This window comes from Stegostoma tigrinum, chromosome 31 (assembly GCF_030684315.1).
Source record: "Stegostoma tigrinum isolate sSteTig4 chromosome 31, sSteTig4.hap1, whole genome shotgun sequence".
In the NCBI taxonomy this organism is placed as follows: domain Eukaryota; kingdom Metazoa; phylum Chordata; class Chondrichthyes; order Orectolobiformes; family Stegostomatidae; genus Stegostoma; species Stegostoma tigrinum.
This window is the reverse complement of record NC_081384.1, coordinates 37,279,345-37,293,061: the sequence shown is the minus strand read 5'-3', so window position 1 is coordinate 37,293,061 and position 13,717 is coordinate 37,279,345. Positions and strand designations below refer to the sequence as shown.

The 13,717-nt window shown below is 44.1% G+C and overlaps 1 protein-coding gene across 3 annotated transcripts in view; it reads right to left on the bottom strand.

The window, feature by feature from the left end:
- Nucleotides 1-2,244: 2,244 nt before the first annotated feature.
- LOC125466328 (uncharacterized) overlaps nucleotides 2,245-13,717 on the bottom strand; it is an 88,221-nt gene continuing 76,748 nt past the window's right edge. For all 3 annotated transcript variants that reach the window (XM_048560688.2, XM_048560687.2, XM_048560689.2), the window contains one exon: nucleotides 2,245-6,466. In XM_048560688.2, coding sequence (XP_048416645.2) covers nucleotides 6,416-6,466 — 51 coding nt within the window. In that variant the 3' untranslated portion in view covers nucleotides 2,245-6,415. The remainder of the gene's footprint in view (nucleotides 6,467-13,717) is intronic.

The window sequence follows — 13,717 nt, the reverse complement described above, 5'->3', positions numbered from 1 at the left end:
AATGGAGCAATTTTCAAAATTGCAGTTCCACTGTCCAGGCAGATAACCATCTCCAGTTTGAAGCAGAGTGCCTCAATCCAGGAGCATGGGGCAACAGCAAACCATTTCTATACTTTTAGAAGCTGAAAGATTTTCCAGTCCAATTAAATCAATGAAGGAAAGTTGACCGAAGATTACTTTATAAAACCTTTTGTTTTTAACATTGTGATGCAATCTCTGTTGAAAAAGTAGTGTAATGCATGTGAAGTTACAAAATGAAAAGTCAATGTGACCGTCAGTTTATCTTTGTAGGACAAATCCCTATGACATATCACAAAAATAAAAACACTTCTTCATCATATTACAGAACCTAATCATGTTGCATGAAGGCATCAAATCATCTTATGAACCCATTATTTATTGTTCCACACTATTGAGCCTGTACATTTTTAGCACTTATACATTTTTAATACATCACACCATCCTTTTTGTAATTCATTCATGGGACATGGGTGTCACTGACTGGACCAGCATTACTTGCTCATCACTAGTTGCCCTTGAGAAGGTGGTGGTGGGCTGCGAACTTGAAACACTGCAATCACTGTGCTGTGGTAGAAATCCATGATTCCAACCCAGCAACAGTGAAGGAATGATGATACAATTCCAAGTCAGGATGGTGAATGGCTCGGAGGGGAATTTAGAGGTGGTGGTGTTCCCATGTATCTGCTACCCTTTTAGATGGAAGTGGTCGTGGGTTTGGAAGGTGTTATCTAAGGACCTTAGGTGAATTTCTGCAGTAGATGGCACGCAGTGCTGTGACTGAGCATTGGTGGCAGATGTGGCACCAATAAAGCTACAACTTTGTCTTGAATAGTGTCAAGCTTCTTGGGCGTTGTTAGAGCTGCACCCATCTGCAGAAGTGGGAAGTATTCCTCATTTGAGCCTCTCAGATGGTAAACCGGCTTTGAGGAGTCAAGACATGAGTTACTTAATGCAGTAATTCCTTTTCTGGTACCCTGGTATTTGTATGGTGAGTCCAGTTGAGTTTCTCTTCAATGTTAACCTGCCAGAATGTTAGTAGTAGGTATTCAGTGATGGTAATGCCATTGAATGTCAAGAAATGATAGTTAGATTGGAGATGGTCATTGCATGGCATTTGTGTGGCACAAATTTTAAACTGAAATGTTTGTGGAACATTCCAAATATTAATTTAGTGTAACCCTTTAATAATGCAGCAGCCTGTAAGCACATTCATGTGTCCTTTCAAGATATCCTGTTAACATTTTACCATACTTTAAAGAACATTAGAATCTTTTTTCCAGAATCCAGTGTAAACATTTTTATCCATGTTAACTCCAAGGTGCTTTGTGATTGAACACATAGGATCTGCTGAATCTATCATCGATCAGCCCCAAATGATGGATATCAATTATTAAGCTAGTTTGATCTAATATGAATGGAAAAGGCACAGTGTTACGAAGTTTGCCTGAGTTTGACAATGTGATCTATAGTCTTAATAGAGATTTAGAATATTCTCAGGGCTCTGCAATAAAACAGCAACATCAGTCACTGAAAGGGAGAATCTTACATCTTGGTTTTAAAATATAATATGTTCTCCTGGATAACTCACTTAGATTCTAAAAACAACCCCTCTCATTGGGAATGTAGGCTTTGTGGATGGAAGGTAGCTGTTATCAATCCTCTTTCTTTCAACTAAGTCTAAGGATTTAATTGGTTCACAGAGGTACAGGGCCATCAAATGGTGAGTCTTAATAAAACCTGAAAGAACTGTGGATGCTGTAAATCAAGAACAAAAACAAAGTTGCTGGAAAAGCTCAGCAGGTCTCGCAGCATCTGTGAAGGAAAAAAACAGAGTTAACGTTTAGGGCCCAGTGACCCTTCCTCAGAACTGGTGATTTTTAACAAGAAGAGCTTGTATCTGAACAGGAGAGAGTTTATTAAATGATAGCAATCAGGAACAAGTTTGACTAACTAGTTTGACATTGTAACTAAGACTATGAGAATCCTGTGGACATGGATCTGCACTGTATGAGATAAGTTGAACTGTTTTATCTGCAAAGTAAGTAGGAACTGCAGATGCTGGAGAATCTGAGATAACAAGGTGTAGAGCTGGATGAACACAGTAGGCTAAGCAACATCAGAGGAACATGAAGGCTGACATTTCGGGTCTAGGCCCTTCTTCCTGAAGAAGGGTCTAGGCCCGAAACGTCAGCTTTCTTGCTCCTTAGATGCTGCTTGGTCTGCTGTGTTGATCCAGGTCTACACCTTGATATCTCAGATTCTCCAGCATCTCTGTTATCTCTGCTTTATCTACATCTCAGCTTGTATGACATCATTGGATTGGGTGAAAGTCAATGCGTTAACCCTTTCAGAATCATTAGCTTACACAACACATTCCGATGAAAGATCAGAACACGCTGAAATGGAAACACAGCATTGAACGCTAATCCAATGGTCAACAATACAGACTGCCATATCACACACATTACTGCATCGCAGCAGAGTACAGAATCGCATCAAAATACTGCATTGGGATTAACGCCAACATAAGACTGACTCAGTGAATCACCTTCAATTAAATCACATTACAATTATCAATGACTCAATCAATAATTGCAATCTACCACATTATAACACAATACTGCATTGTAACAAAACACTGAATTGCAAAGAACACCGTGTTGTAAGGCAATCCTGCATTGTAACACAATGCTACATCAGAGCATAGGTATAAATACCTAGATAAACAAAAGCAAAAAAAATTAAAAATCTGAAATGAGAACAGAAATTGCTGGAGTATTTCAGGAGGTCTGGAGAGAGCAACAGAGTTAACGTTTCAAGTCTGATAACTCTACTTGCTGATTTTTTCCAGCGATTTACATTTTTATTTATAAATACCCAGGACCTGCAATAAAGAAATGCTTATGCTGGTCCCATCAGTTCATGTAGCTGTTCATCTGCAATGCGAGCAATTAACCCTGATCAAATTTACTTACTCTTTTCTCATGCTTTTTCATTAACCCCCTTTGCCTTCATCTGCACATTAAGCTAATTTTAAATGTTGCCAAGCTCCGGATGTTCTTCATCTCTAGATGTAAGTTCTGTAAGAGGGGACAGTAGCCTGATGGTGATGTAGTAATGTAAAACCGTAGGTTAATGTTCTGGGTTCAATCCCACCATGGCCAATACTGAAAATTGTCTTCAATAAAAAGCTAGCTTAACAGCAAACATTGTTGTAAAAACCCAGGCAGCTCAGTAATCTCCTTTTGGGAAATAAATCAATATCCTTACTTGGATTCCATGTATATGCAGACTGACAGCAGTATATTTGACCTTTAACAATCCTCTGGAATGGCATAGTAATCCACTCTGTATCTGAGCAGTAAATGCTGGCCCAAACAAATTTTTTACATCACAGTATTCTGGATAAAGAGATTCAATCTGCCTCCTATTCTAAACCTTTTGTGTTTAATATTGTATCATTGGTCCCTTCAGTAGATTTCTCAAAGACTGGAATCCACCTACTCTAACTATTTCTCTTCCAACATGTCTCCAAATCATTACTCTCAGAAAAACTCCAAATTTTCCAGCCCAGCTAATCTTTCCATCAGCCATTGGCGTCTCAACGATTCAGCTCATTCGGATTCACAGAAACAAAGGGGCTAAATTAAAAATCAATGTTGGTTCCATTGAGCCCAGCACACTGTCGTTTAATAGATATGCAGAAAATACCTGGTTGTAAAATTCAAAATATAGAACTACTGCGCATACAGGAAAATGCTATCGCATGGACATTTAGTAAACATTTGAGAGAGACAATCACATACTTGCAATTATCGACGTGAACTCAGAGTGCTGGCAGTTGAACAGATCTCCAGACGATCATAGCTCAGTAAAAGGCCACTCAGCTCACCAGGTCTATATTTGATTTTGTGCGACCAATCTAAAACTACTTCCCCTGTCTCTCACACACACAGTATCAATAAAACCCCACATCTGCTTCTGTTTCAAGCATGTGTTCAATTTTCTCTGAAAAGATGCAATGGTCTCCACCTCAGCCATTTTTCAGTGGAAGAACACCGTGGGAGAAACTTAATACCAGTGTGCCACTTTGACATAGACTTGTGGAAACTGCGTGTTTGCTTTTCATTGATAACATCAAGTGCTATTGTGACTAATAGCCCTAGACACCATAATGGGTAAATTTCTTCCCACTGGGCCAATTTTATTGCAGTGACTCCCTGGGTAAGGAGATTCTTCTCAAGCTTAATCTCATTCCCTCAGTGACAAAATGAATTTGATGACACTTCATATAACACAGGGCACAGGAAACAGGAGCAAGAGTAGACCATTCAGCCCCCAAGCTTTCTCTGACATTCATTAAGAACATGGTAGATCTGATTGTGACCTTAACTCCATTTTCCTGCCTGTCCCCCATAACACTTAACTCTCTTGTAGACTGAAAATGTGTTGAACCCAGCCTTAGATATGTTCAATGACCAGCCTCCTTTGCTGGCTGGGGCACAGAATTTTGAAAATTCCACAGAAATTCCTGCTCAACTCCATCTTAAATGACTGTTAGTTCTAGAATCCACACTGGGGGAAAACATCCTGTCAACAACCATTGTGTCAAGTCCCTATCACCACCCCCCCACCCGGAGAATTTGTACACCTCATAAGATCATCTTTCATCCTTCCAAATTGCTATGGGAATACCTCCAAACTGTTCACCCTTTCGTCATGAGACACAACACTCATCCCAAAATGCAGCCTTATCATCCTTCTTTGGATAGTTTCCCATTCAAGTATACTCCTCCTTTAAGAAGGGGATTAAAATTGTGCACGATACTCGATGTGCAATTGCACGAATGCTGCACAGAGTTGTAGCAAAACTTCCCTAATTTTATACTGCAGCCCCTTTATCATAAAGGTTGGCAATCCAGTTGCCTTGCTAATTGCTGTTGTTGTATGCTGGCTTTTTCCGATTTGGGGACATTCAGATCCCACAGCATTTTGCAGTATCTCCTCATTTAAGTTACGTTCTGCTTTTTCTATCCTCCCACCAATGTGGACAATCTCACAACTTCCCACATTCTACTCTTTGCTAATTAATCTGTGTAACATCCTCACTTGCCTTCATCTCCATATTAGCATAAGGAGCAAAATTGGTTTCAATCACTGAGTCCCTTCATCCAAATCATTAACTCACCAACCAAGGCAAATCATTATTCAAAACTCAATCAAACCTCACAATTTAAGATAATCTTTATTAAATCTCCTCAGAATCTACTTTGAACCAGTAAAAAATGGCTACAGCATGTCAAAGCCTCAATCACGATTGCAATTCCTGTATCTGGCATCAAACTGGTGATTTTTCATTTTAATCTTTCCTATAGATCTAACATACTTTCTACAAAGAGACATCAAAAGCTCATATTGTCCTATCACGATGCGCTATTGCTGTGTGGAAAATCATCCATATTTCATTTCTATTGTATACTTTTTATCAATGACTATCAGAATGATAGTCAATGACTCTTAAGAGTCTTAACAAGCTACACATGCAGTTCTTTTGGTTATTGTCACTTTTCAGTTTATTTCTATTGCATAGTCCAGTCTTTGATTTCCTCACCAAAGGTACTAGCTCACACTTCTCCAGCTCTAATTCCATCTGTCGCTGGTCTTCCACTGGCCCATCTCCATCCTTCCAGTCTCATCGTTGTCCACCCATCATCAGCAGATGTTCCTAAGAGTCCACCATTGGTTTATAAGAAAACAAAAATAGATCCAGCACCGACGCCTGGGACTTAGCCTTTTGCCGAATCAACAATCCATTTCCCATAATCCCTTGTTTTCCCATCTGCCACAAAGTACCTATCCCAACTACAATACCTCATAAGACTCACATCTTTTTCTTCTCTAAAAAACCTCTTGTGAGACACTTCATCTGGTACTTTCAGGAAAGCCATATAAAATACATCCACTGCATTATCTTTGTTTATCCAAACACTAACTTCTTCAGAAATCTCTGATAAATTTCTTGGACATGGCTTGCTTTGAACACATCCATGCTGTTTGTCTCCAATTCCCTATTTTTCCTAAATGCTCAGTGGCTTTAATCTGAAATTATGTATTTGGATGCTATATGAATGTTTCAACAGCCAGAGACAGATGGATTTGATATGGTTAGGAGGAAGATCCACTGTGAAAATCTCTTCAGAAAAATAAAAACGGAATCCAGGAGCCAAGGCTTGGTTAAAGTGACATGGAAACCTCTCGCAACTTGTGTCATTTAGTCTGTGGTTTGTAGTCAGTTCTTACGTTTTAGAGTTCTATGTTCGATGTTGGTCATTGCTCTGAGATTTATATTTGATGACTATTTAGGTTCACTCACACTCCCAACTGCTGATGGCCATCAAACGGCTGTCCGTTCAGTTCTCCAAAGAATGCAAACATCGTGATCAACCTGTGTGAGAGAAACAAAGAGAGTTGGATCAAGGCTGTGAATACAGGTGATAGAATTCACCTCTTGTTGTGGTAGTGGCAGCTCATGAACCTTTACCATAGAATCCCCACAGTGTGGAAGCATGCCATTCAGCCCATCAAGTCCACACCAATACTCTGAGGAGCATCCCACCCAGTCCCATCCCAACATTGTAACTTTGCATTTTCCCTGTACACCTGCACATCCCTGAACACTATGGCCAACTTGACATGGCCAATCCAACCTAACTTGTACATCATTGGACTGTGGGAGGAAACTGCAGCACCCAGACAAAACCCATGCAGACATGTGAAGAATGTACAAATTCCACACAGATAGTCACCTGAGGCTGGAATCAAACCCAGGTCCCTGATACTGTGAGGCAGCAGTGCTAATCACTGAGCTACCATGCCACCCCAAACATTTACACCCAGACAATGAATTAAGGAAGAAGTATCACCATCTCCACAGGCTGGTCACACTCACACAGTACCACCACAGCATGTTCCACAACTCTTCCAGGTAAGTCACACACTCCACATTGTGATGTCCCAGTGCTATTCATATAAATACTGAACAGTATGAGGTTTTTGAGCCCCTTGAACATGTTCAAGCATTCAATTAAATCATGGTAGACCTGTACTCATCTCTATTTGCCTTCATTTGCTCAATATTCCCTTGATATTCTTGTGTAACAAACATCAATCAGGTTCTTATTATATTATATAAACGGACTCATAGCGTCTGTAGCCTTTTACTGGGGGAGAAAGTTTAGAGACTTAGTTACATTTTGTGTAAAAGCTAACTCCTAGAACCTATGATCTACCTCGGGTTCTAAAATTGAAACTGAGGCCATGAAAGTCTAATTTCTTAAAGTGTTAGTATACCTCTGTTAGAACATTTTAGCTGATAGACCAAAGTTATCTCCCATAATATAAAAGAAGCAGTGGATATTGTGTTATTGACAAATTCAATGGACTTTTATTTACAGCTATTATGTACAAACATTGCATCCCTGAGGCACATAAGTGTCTGGGCTAATACTAAGCTATTAAAATACAGCACAGGGCATGCATCTGGTGGTCTGTCATGCTTCAAATGATTTGAAGTGAGATGAAGTATGAGATTTTTGGGTATCCGGGTCACTTTTTTGGATGATATTCCAACGTAGAGTGGGTAGTAATCTCCACAAACACTGTTGTGGAAACCACCACGACGCACTATGTGACAATGCAGCACAAGCAGAAAATTCACACACTGACCATGAGAAACAAGCCAACACTTTAAACCTCTTCCTGCACAACTATTTTCTAGTTTTCGAGTTCATGGGACACCAGAACCAGTTCTGGGAAAAGAGGGGGCATGTTCCACTGGAATGGGCTCTAGTGAAATTGTGCGGTACCTGGAGTGCCGGTGAATTTCATAACTGGTGAATTGAATCTATCAGAGAATGAAGAACACACAGAAAGAATACACCAAAGATAATGAGCCCAAAACCCTACTGGAGAGATGCAACAACAAACAGAGATCTTGGGACATGATACACCTAGAAGAGGGATCAGTAGCTCTCTGGACAAGGGGCCACGGAGCAGTGGAAACAGAAAAATTGCCCCGGTCAGCAGCAGGAGAAATATTCCAACAAAATGGTGAAGCTTCAGGAAAAACCTGAATGGCACAGTATTTATCCAGTCATCAAATAGTGGACCGACACCACACCCTGGCACTGCCCAGCCCAAACTCACAACAATCCTCAACAGCTGCTCAATTCACTGGATTCACGTCATCACCAACAATCTCCATCAACCCCCTCTCAAACCTAATGGTCACAAGTGTGATCTCACCTTTACACACTGGGAAAGCCTCACACCTACAAAGGGTGGCACAATGGGTCGGAGCACCAGGGACATGAGTTCATTTCCACCATGGGCAACTGTCTGTATGGAGTATGCATGTTCTCCATATTTCTGCGTTGGCTTACTCTGGGTGGTCTGGTTTTATGCCACAGTCCAAAGATGTGCAGGTTAGGTGGACTGATCATGATAAATTGCCCCATAGCATCCAGGGATGTGCAGGCTAAGTGGGTTAGCCATGGGAATTGCGGGGTTCCAGCAACAGGTCTGGGTGGGATATTTTTTGGAGGGTTAGTGTAGACTTGAGGGGCCAAATAGGCTGCTTCTACATTTTAGGGATTCTGTGATAGAATTGGCAGCTATTCAACCTTGACAGTCATATCACCCAAAGTCAGTGCACCACACCCACTGAAATCCTCAGAGCAACAGGGATTAATTGGAGCATTGCCTGCAATGTTTTGAACCCCCAGGAGAAGGCTTTGCTGAGGGTCATGGCCAACGTTGGGTCTGCATTAAGGAAGATGGTATCCATGTACCCAAACCTGTCTCTCCCATCCCATTTCTTGCACATCCTTCAATCTCTGCTTGCTGGAAGCTGATGGAGGCGTGGCCTGCACCTCTCCTATCACTATGACTGAATCCATGACCCCTTTTCATTTCAGAAACCCATAACCAGAGTCTGCCTGGCTGGTGGGGGAAGAAGGACATGACACTGAAGGTTAAGAGATCAGATGGCAACTCAAAGGAGGGTGAAGATACAGACACGTTCTGCTGACACAGAATCAGCTGAGGATTGAAATGGACCATGTTGTATGTGTACCTTGCTCTTAAGAGAGTTCATCTATAACTACTCCATGTACAATGTTGTGGCTCTGCCTGTCATTGAGTCTGCTGTGGGTGTGCAGACTGTAAATCCAAAAGCCAGTTGTCTTGTAATAATGGGAACTGCAGATGCTGGAGAATCCAAGATAACAAAGTGTGAAGCGGGATGAACACAGCAGGCCAAGCAGCATCTCAGGAGCACAAAAGGTGACGTTTCGGGCCTAGACCCTTCATCAGAGAGGGGGATGGGGAGAGGGTTCTGAAACAAATAGGGAGAGAGGGGGAGGTGGACCGAAGATGGAGACAAAAGAAGATAGGTGGAGAGGAGAGTATAGGTGGGGAGGTAGGGAGGGGATAGGTCAGTCCAGGGAAAACGGACAGGTCAAGGAGGCGGGATGAGGTAGTAAGTAGGAAATGGAGGTGTGGCTTGAGGTGGGAGGAAGGGATGGGTGAGAGGAAGAACAGGTTAGGGAAGTAGAGACAGGTTGGGCTGGTTTTGGGATGCGGTGGTGGGAGGGGACGAGCTGGGCTGGTTTTGGGATGCAGTGGGTGGGGGGACGAGCTGGGCTGGTTTTGGGATGCAGTGGGGGGAGGGGAGATTTTGAAGCTGGTGAAGTCCACATTGATACCATAGGGCCCCAGGGTTCCCAAGCAGAATATGAGTTGCTGTTCCTGCAACCTTCGGGTGGCATCATTGTGGCACTGCAGGAGGCCCATGATGGACATGTTATCTGAGGAATGGGAGGGGGAGTTAAAATGGTTTGCGACTGGGAGGTGCAGTTGTTTATTGTGAACCGAGCAGAGGTGTTCCGCAAAGTGGACCCCAAGCCTCCGTTTGGTTTCCCCAATGTAGAGGAAGCCACATCGGGTACAATGGAGCTCAAACAGTTCATCCACTTCACCAACACCTTCCACCCCTTCTGGTCCTCCTGTTTTCTATGCAAAGGAGCAACAAGCAATCCACCCAACATGCCAAAGTGCTGCAACATTTTTCATCTCATCCAGCAGTCTGGGGGCTATAGGTTGCTCTGGACAGAGAGTTCTGGTTGTACTCAGAGTCCCACTGTTGGAATCTCATTGTAGGGAAGGGCGTTATAATCCTGTCTGTCACATCACTACCTGCTGCTGGTGTCACCTTGCTCAGAAACATCATCTTCTTCCTCCTTGTCTGAGGACACACTCCATTTCCCAGAAGGAAAAACCCTCCTCCTTTCCTGTGGGTTACATGGAACAATCCCTCTTACGCACCTACACTGGCCCTAAACCCCACCTCTTCCTCCGTTACATTGATGACTGTATTGGCGCCGCCTCGTGCTCCCACGAGGAGCTCGAACAGTTCATCCATTTCACCAACACCTTCCAGCCCAACCTCAAGTTCACCTGGGCCATCTCCAACACATCCCTCACCTTCCTGGACCTCTCAGTCTCCATCTCAGGTAACCAGCTAGAAACCGATGTCCATTTCAAGCCCACTGACTCCCACAGCTACCTAGAATACACCTCCTCCCACCCACCCTCCTGCAAAAATTCCATCCCCTATTCCCAATTCCTCCGCCTCTGCCGCATCTGCTCCCAGGATGAGGCATTCCACTACCGCACATCCCAGATGTCCACGTTCTTTACGGACCGCAACTTCCCCCCCCACAGTGATCGAGAACGCCCTTGACCGTGTCTCCCGCATTTCCCGCAACACATCCCTTACACTTCACCCCCGCCACAACCGCCCAAAGAGGATCCCCCTCGTTCTCTCACACCACCCTACCAACCTCTGGATACAACGCATCATTCTCCGACACTTACGCCATCTACAGTCCGACCCCACCACTCAAGCCATTTTTCCATCCCCACCCCTGTCTGCTTTCCGGAGAGACCACTCTCTCCGTGACTCCCTTGTCCACTCCACACTCCCCTCCAACCCCACCACACCCGGCACCTTCCCCTACAACCGCAGGAAGTGATACACTTGCCCCCACACCTCCTCCCTCACCCCCATCCCAGGCCCCAAGATGACCTTCCATATCAAGCAGATGTTCACCTGCACATCTGCCAATGTGGTATATTGTACCCACTGTACCCGGTGTGGCTTCCTCTACATTGGGGAATCCAAGCGGAGGCTTGGGGATCGCTTTGCAGAACACCTCTGCTCGGTTTGCAATAAACAACTGCATCTCCCAGTCGCGAACCATTTTAACTCCCCCACCCATTCCTCTGACGATATATCCATCATGGGCCTCCTGCAGTGCCACAATGTTGCCACCCAAAGGTTGCAAGAACAGCTCAATGGTATCAATGTGGACTTCACCAGCTTCAAAATCTCCCCTTCCCCCACCACTTCCCACAACCAGCCCAGTTCGTCCCCTCCGCCCCACTACATCACACAACCAGCCCAGCTCACCCCCTCCCCCCACTGCATCCCAAACCCAGCCCAGCTCGTCCTCCCCCACTGCATCCCAAAACCAGCCCAGTTCGTCCCCTCCCCCCAATGCATCCCAAAACCAGCCCAGCTCATCCCCTCCCCCCACTGTATCCCAAAACCAGCCTGTCTCTGCCTCCCTAACCTGCCCTTCCTCTCGTCCATCCTTTCCTCCCAGCCCAAGCCGCACCTCCATTTCCTACCTACTACCTCATCCCGCCTCCTTGACCAGTCCATCTTCCCTGAATTGACCTTTCCCCTCCCTACCTCCCCACCTATACTCTCCTCTCCACCTATCTTCTTTTCTCTCCATCTTCGGTCCGCCTCCCCCTCTCTCCCTATTTATTCCAATTCCCTCTCCCCATCCCCCTCTCTGATGAAGGGTGTAGGCCCGAAATGTGAGCTTTTGTGCTCCTGAGATGCTGCTTGGCCTGCTGTGTTCATCCAGCTCCACACTTTGTTATCTTGGCTCACTGTCTTGTCTGTTTTGTGACTTATGCCGTGTTATATTGTATTAAATAAACCAACACATGTCATTCATCAATTCCTGATGGGAGACTGAAGATGGTTATTGTAATTATTATCAGTAGTAACATGATAGGCAGGTTAGCTCAGTTAGCTGGATGGCTTGTTTGTGATACCACCAGCATGAGTTTATCACAAAGGACTCTCCCTCTCAACATCTCCCCTTACCTGAGGTGTGGTGACCTTCAGGTTAAACCAACACTGGTCATCTCTCTCTTTAATGAGAGAGCAGCTTAATGCTTGGCCTGACTATGGTGACCTTACTTATTCAACTTTAACAGACGACAGAAGAAATGAATGTTTGGTGCATTGGAAAACCTGGCAAAGAGAGTCTCAAGGAGCATTTACTTTTATTTGTTCAAGGGATGTGGGCCATCACTGTCTAGGTCAGCATTTTTAATGCCCATTCCAAAGGGCAGTTAAGACTGAACCACATTGCTGTGGGTTGGGAGTCACATGCAGACCACAGTAGGTAGGGATGGCAGATTTCCTTCCCTTGAGGCCATTAGTGAACCAGATGGGTTTCTCCTGACAACTGTTATATGCTCATCAGTAATTCCAATTTTTTTTAAACAATTCAATTCAAATCCCACTATCCACTATGGTAGGATTTGAATCCAGGACCCCAGAGCTGGGTCTCTGGGCTAATAGGTCTAGCGATAATACCACTAGGTCACCATCTGCCCTGTACTTTCCAACACAGATGGGATCGTAATCTACTGAGGTTTTTCAATCTCAATCTCAGCTCCTTGAAGCCATTCTCCAGCACCACTGCTACCTCCTCAATTCACAGTGAGCAACCTTTCACCCAGCAAGGCTTCAGCCACCAGGGAAAAACATCTTGGATCACCACAAGAGCCAAAGGTGCATGGTACAGATCGTAGAGTCATAGGGACATACAGCATGGAAACAGACCCTTTGGACCAACTAGTCCATGCCGACCATGTTCCCAAACCAAACTAATCCCACTTGCCTGCATTTCATACTCATGCACTTATCCAAACATCTTTTATATGTTGTAACTGTACCTACATCTACCACTTCCTCTGGCAGCTCATTCCTCATATAAACCACCCTCTGAGTAAAAACAAAATTTGCCCATTTTTAAATTTTTCTCCTCTCACCTTAAAAGTATGCCCTCCAGATGTTAAAGGAACAGACAGGGCAATTGGCGTATTTTTGCATGGACTACATGAATTTATAAATTGGAAGTTGGAAAGTGCATTTACTGATGGTTTGTACTGTTATATTTTAGAAACATAAAAACTGAGAGCAGGAGTAGGCCATTTAGCTCTTTGGGCCTTCTCTGCTAATCAGTATAATCACGGCTAACCATCTAACTGATGGTTAGGCTAACTGAGATGGAGGGTGGCACGGTGGCTCAGTGGCTCAGTGGTTAGCACTGCAGCCTCACTGCACTAGGGATCCAGGTTTGATTCCAGCTTCAAACGACTGTCTGTGTGGAGTTTGCACATTCTGCCCATGTCTGCATGGGTTTCTTCCAGGTGCTCCAGTTTCCTCCCACAATCCAAAGATGTGCAGGCTAGGTGGATTGGCCATGCTAAATTGCCCACAGTGTTCAGGGGCATGTGGGTTATAGGAGGGTGGGTCTGGGTGGGATGC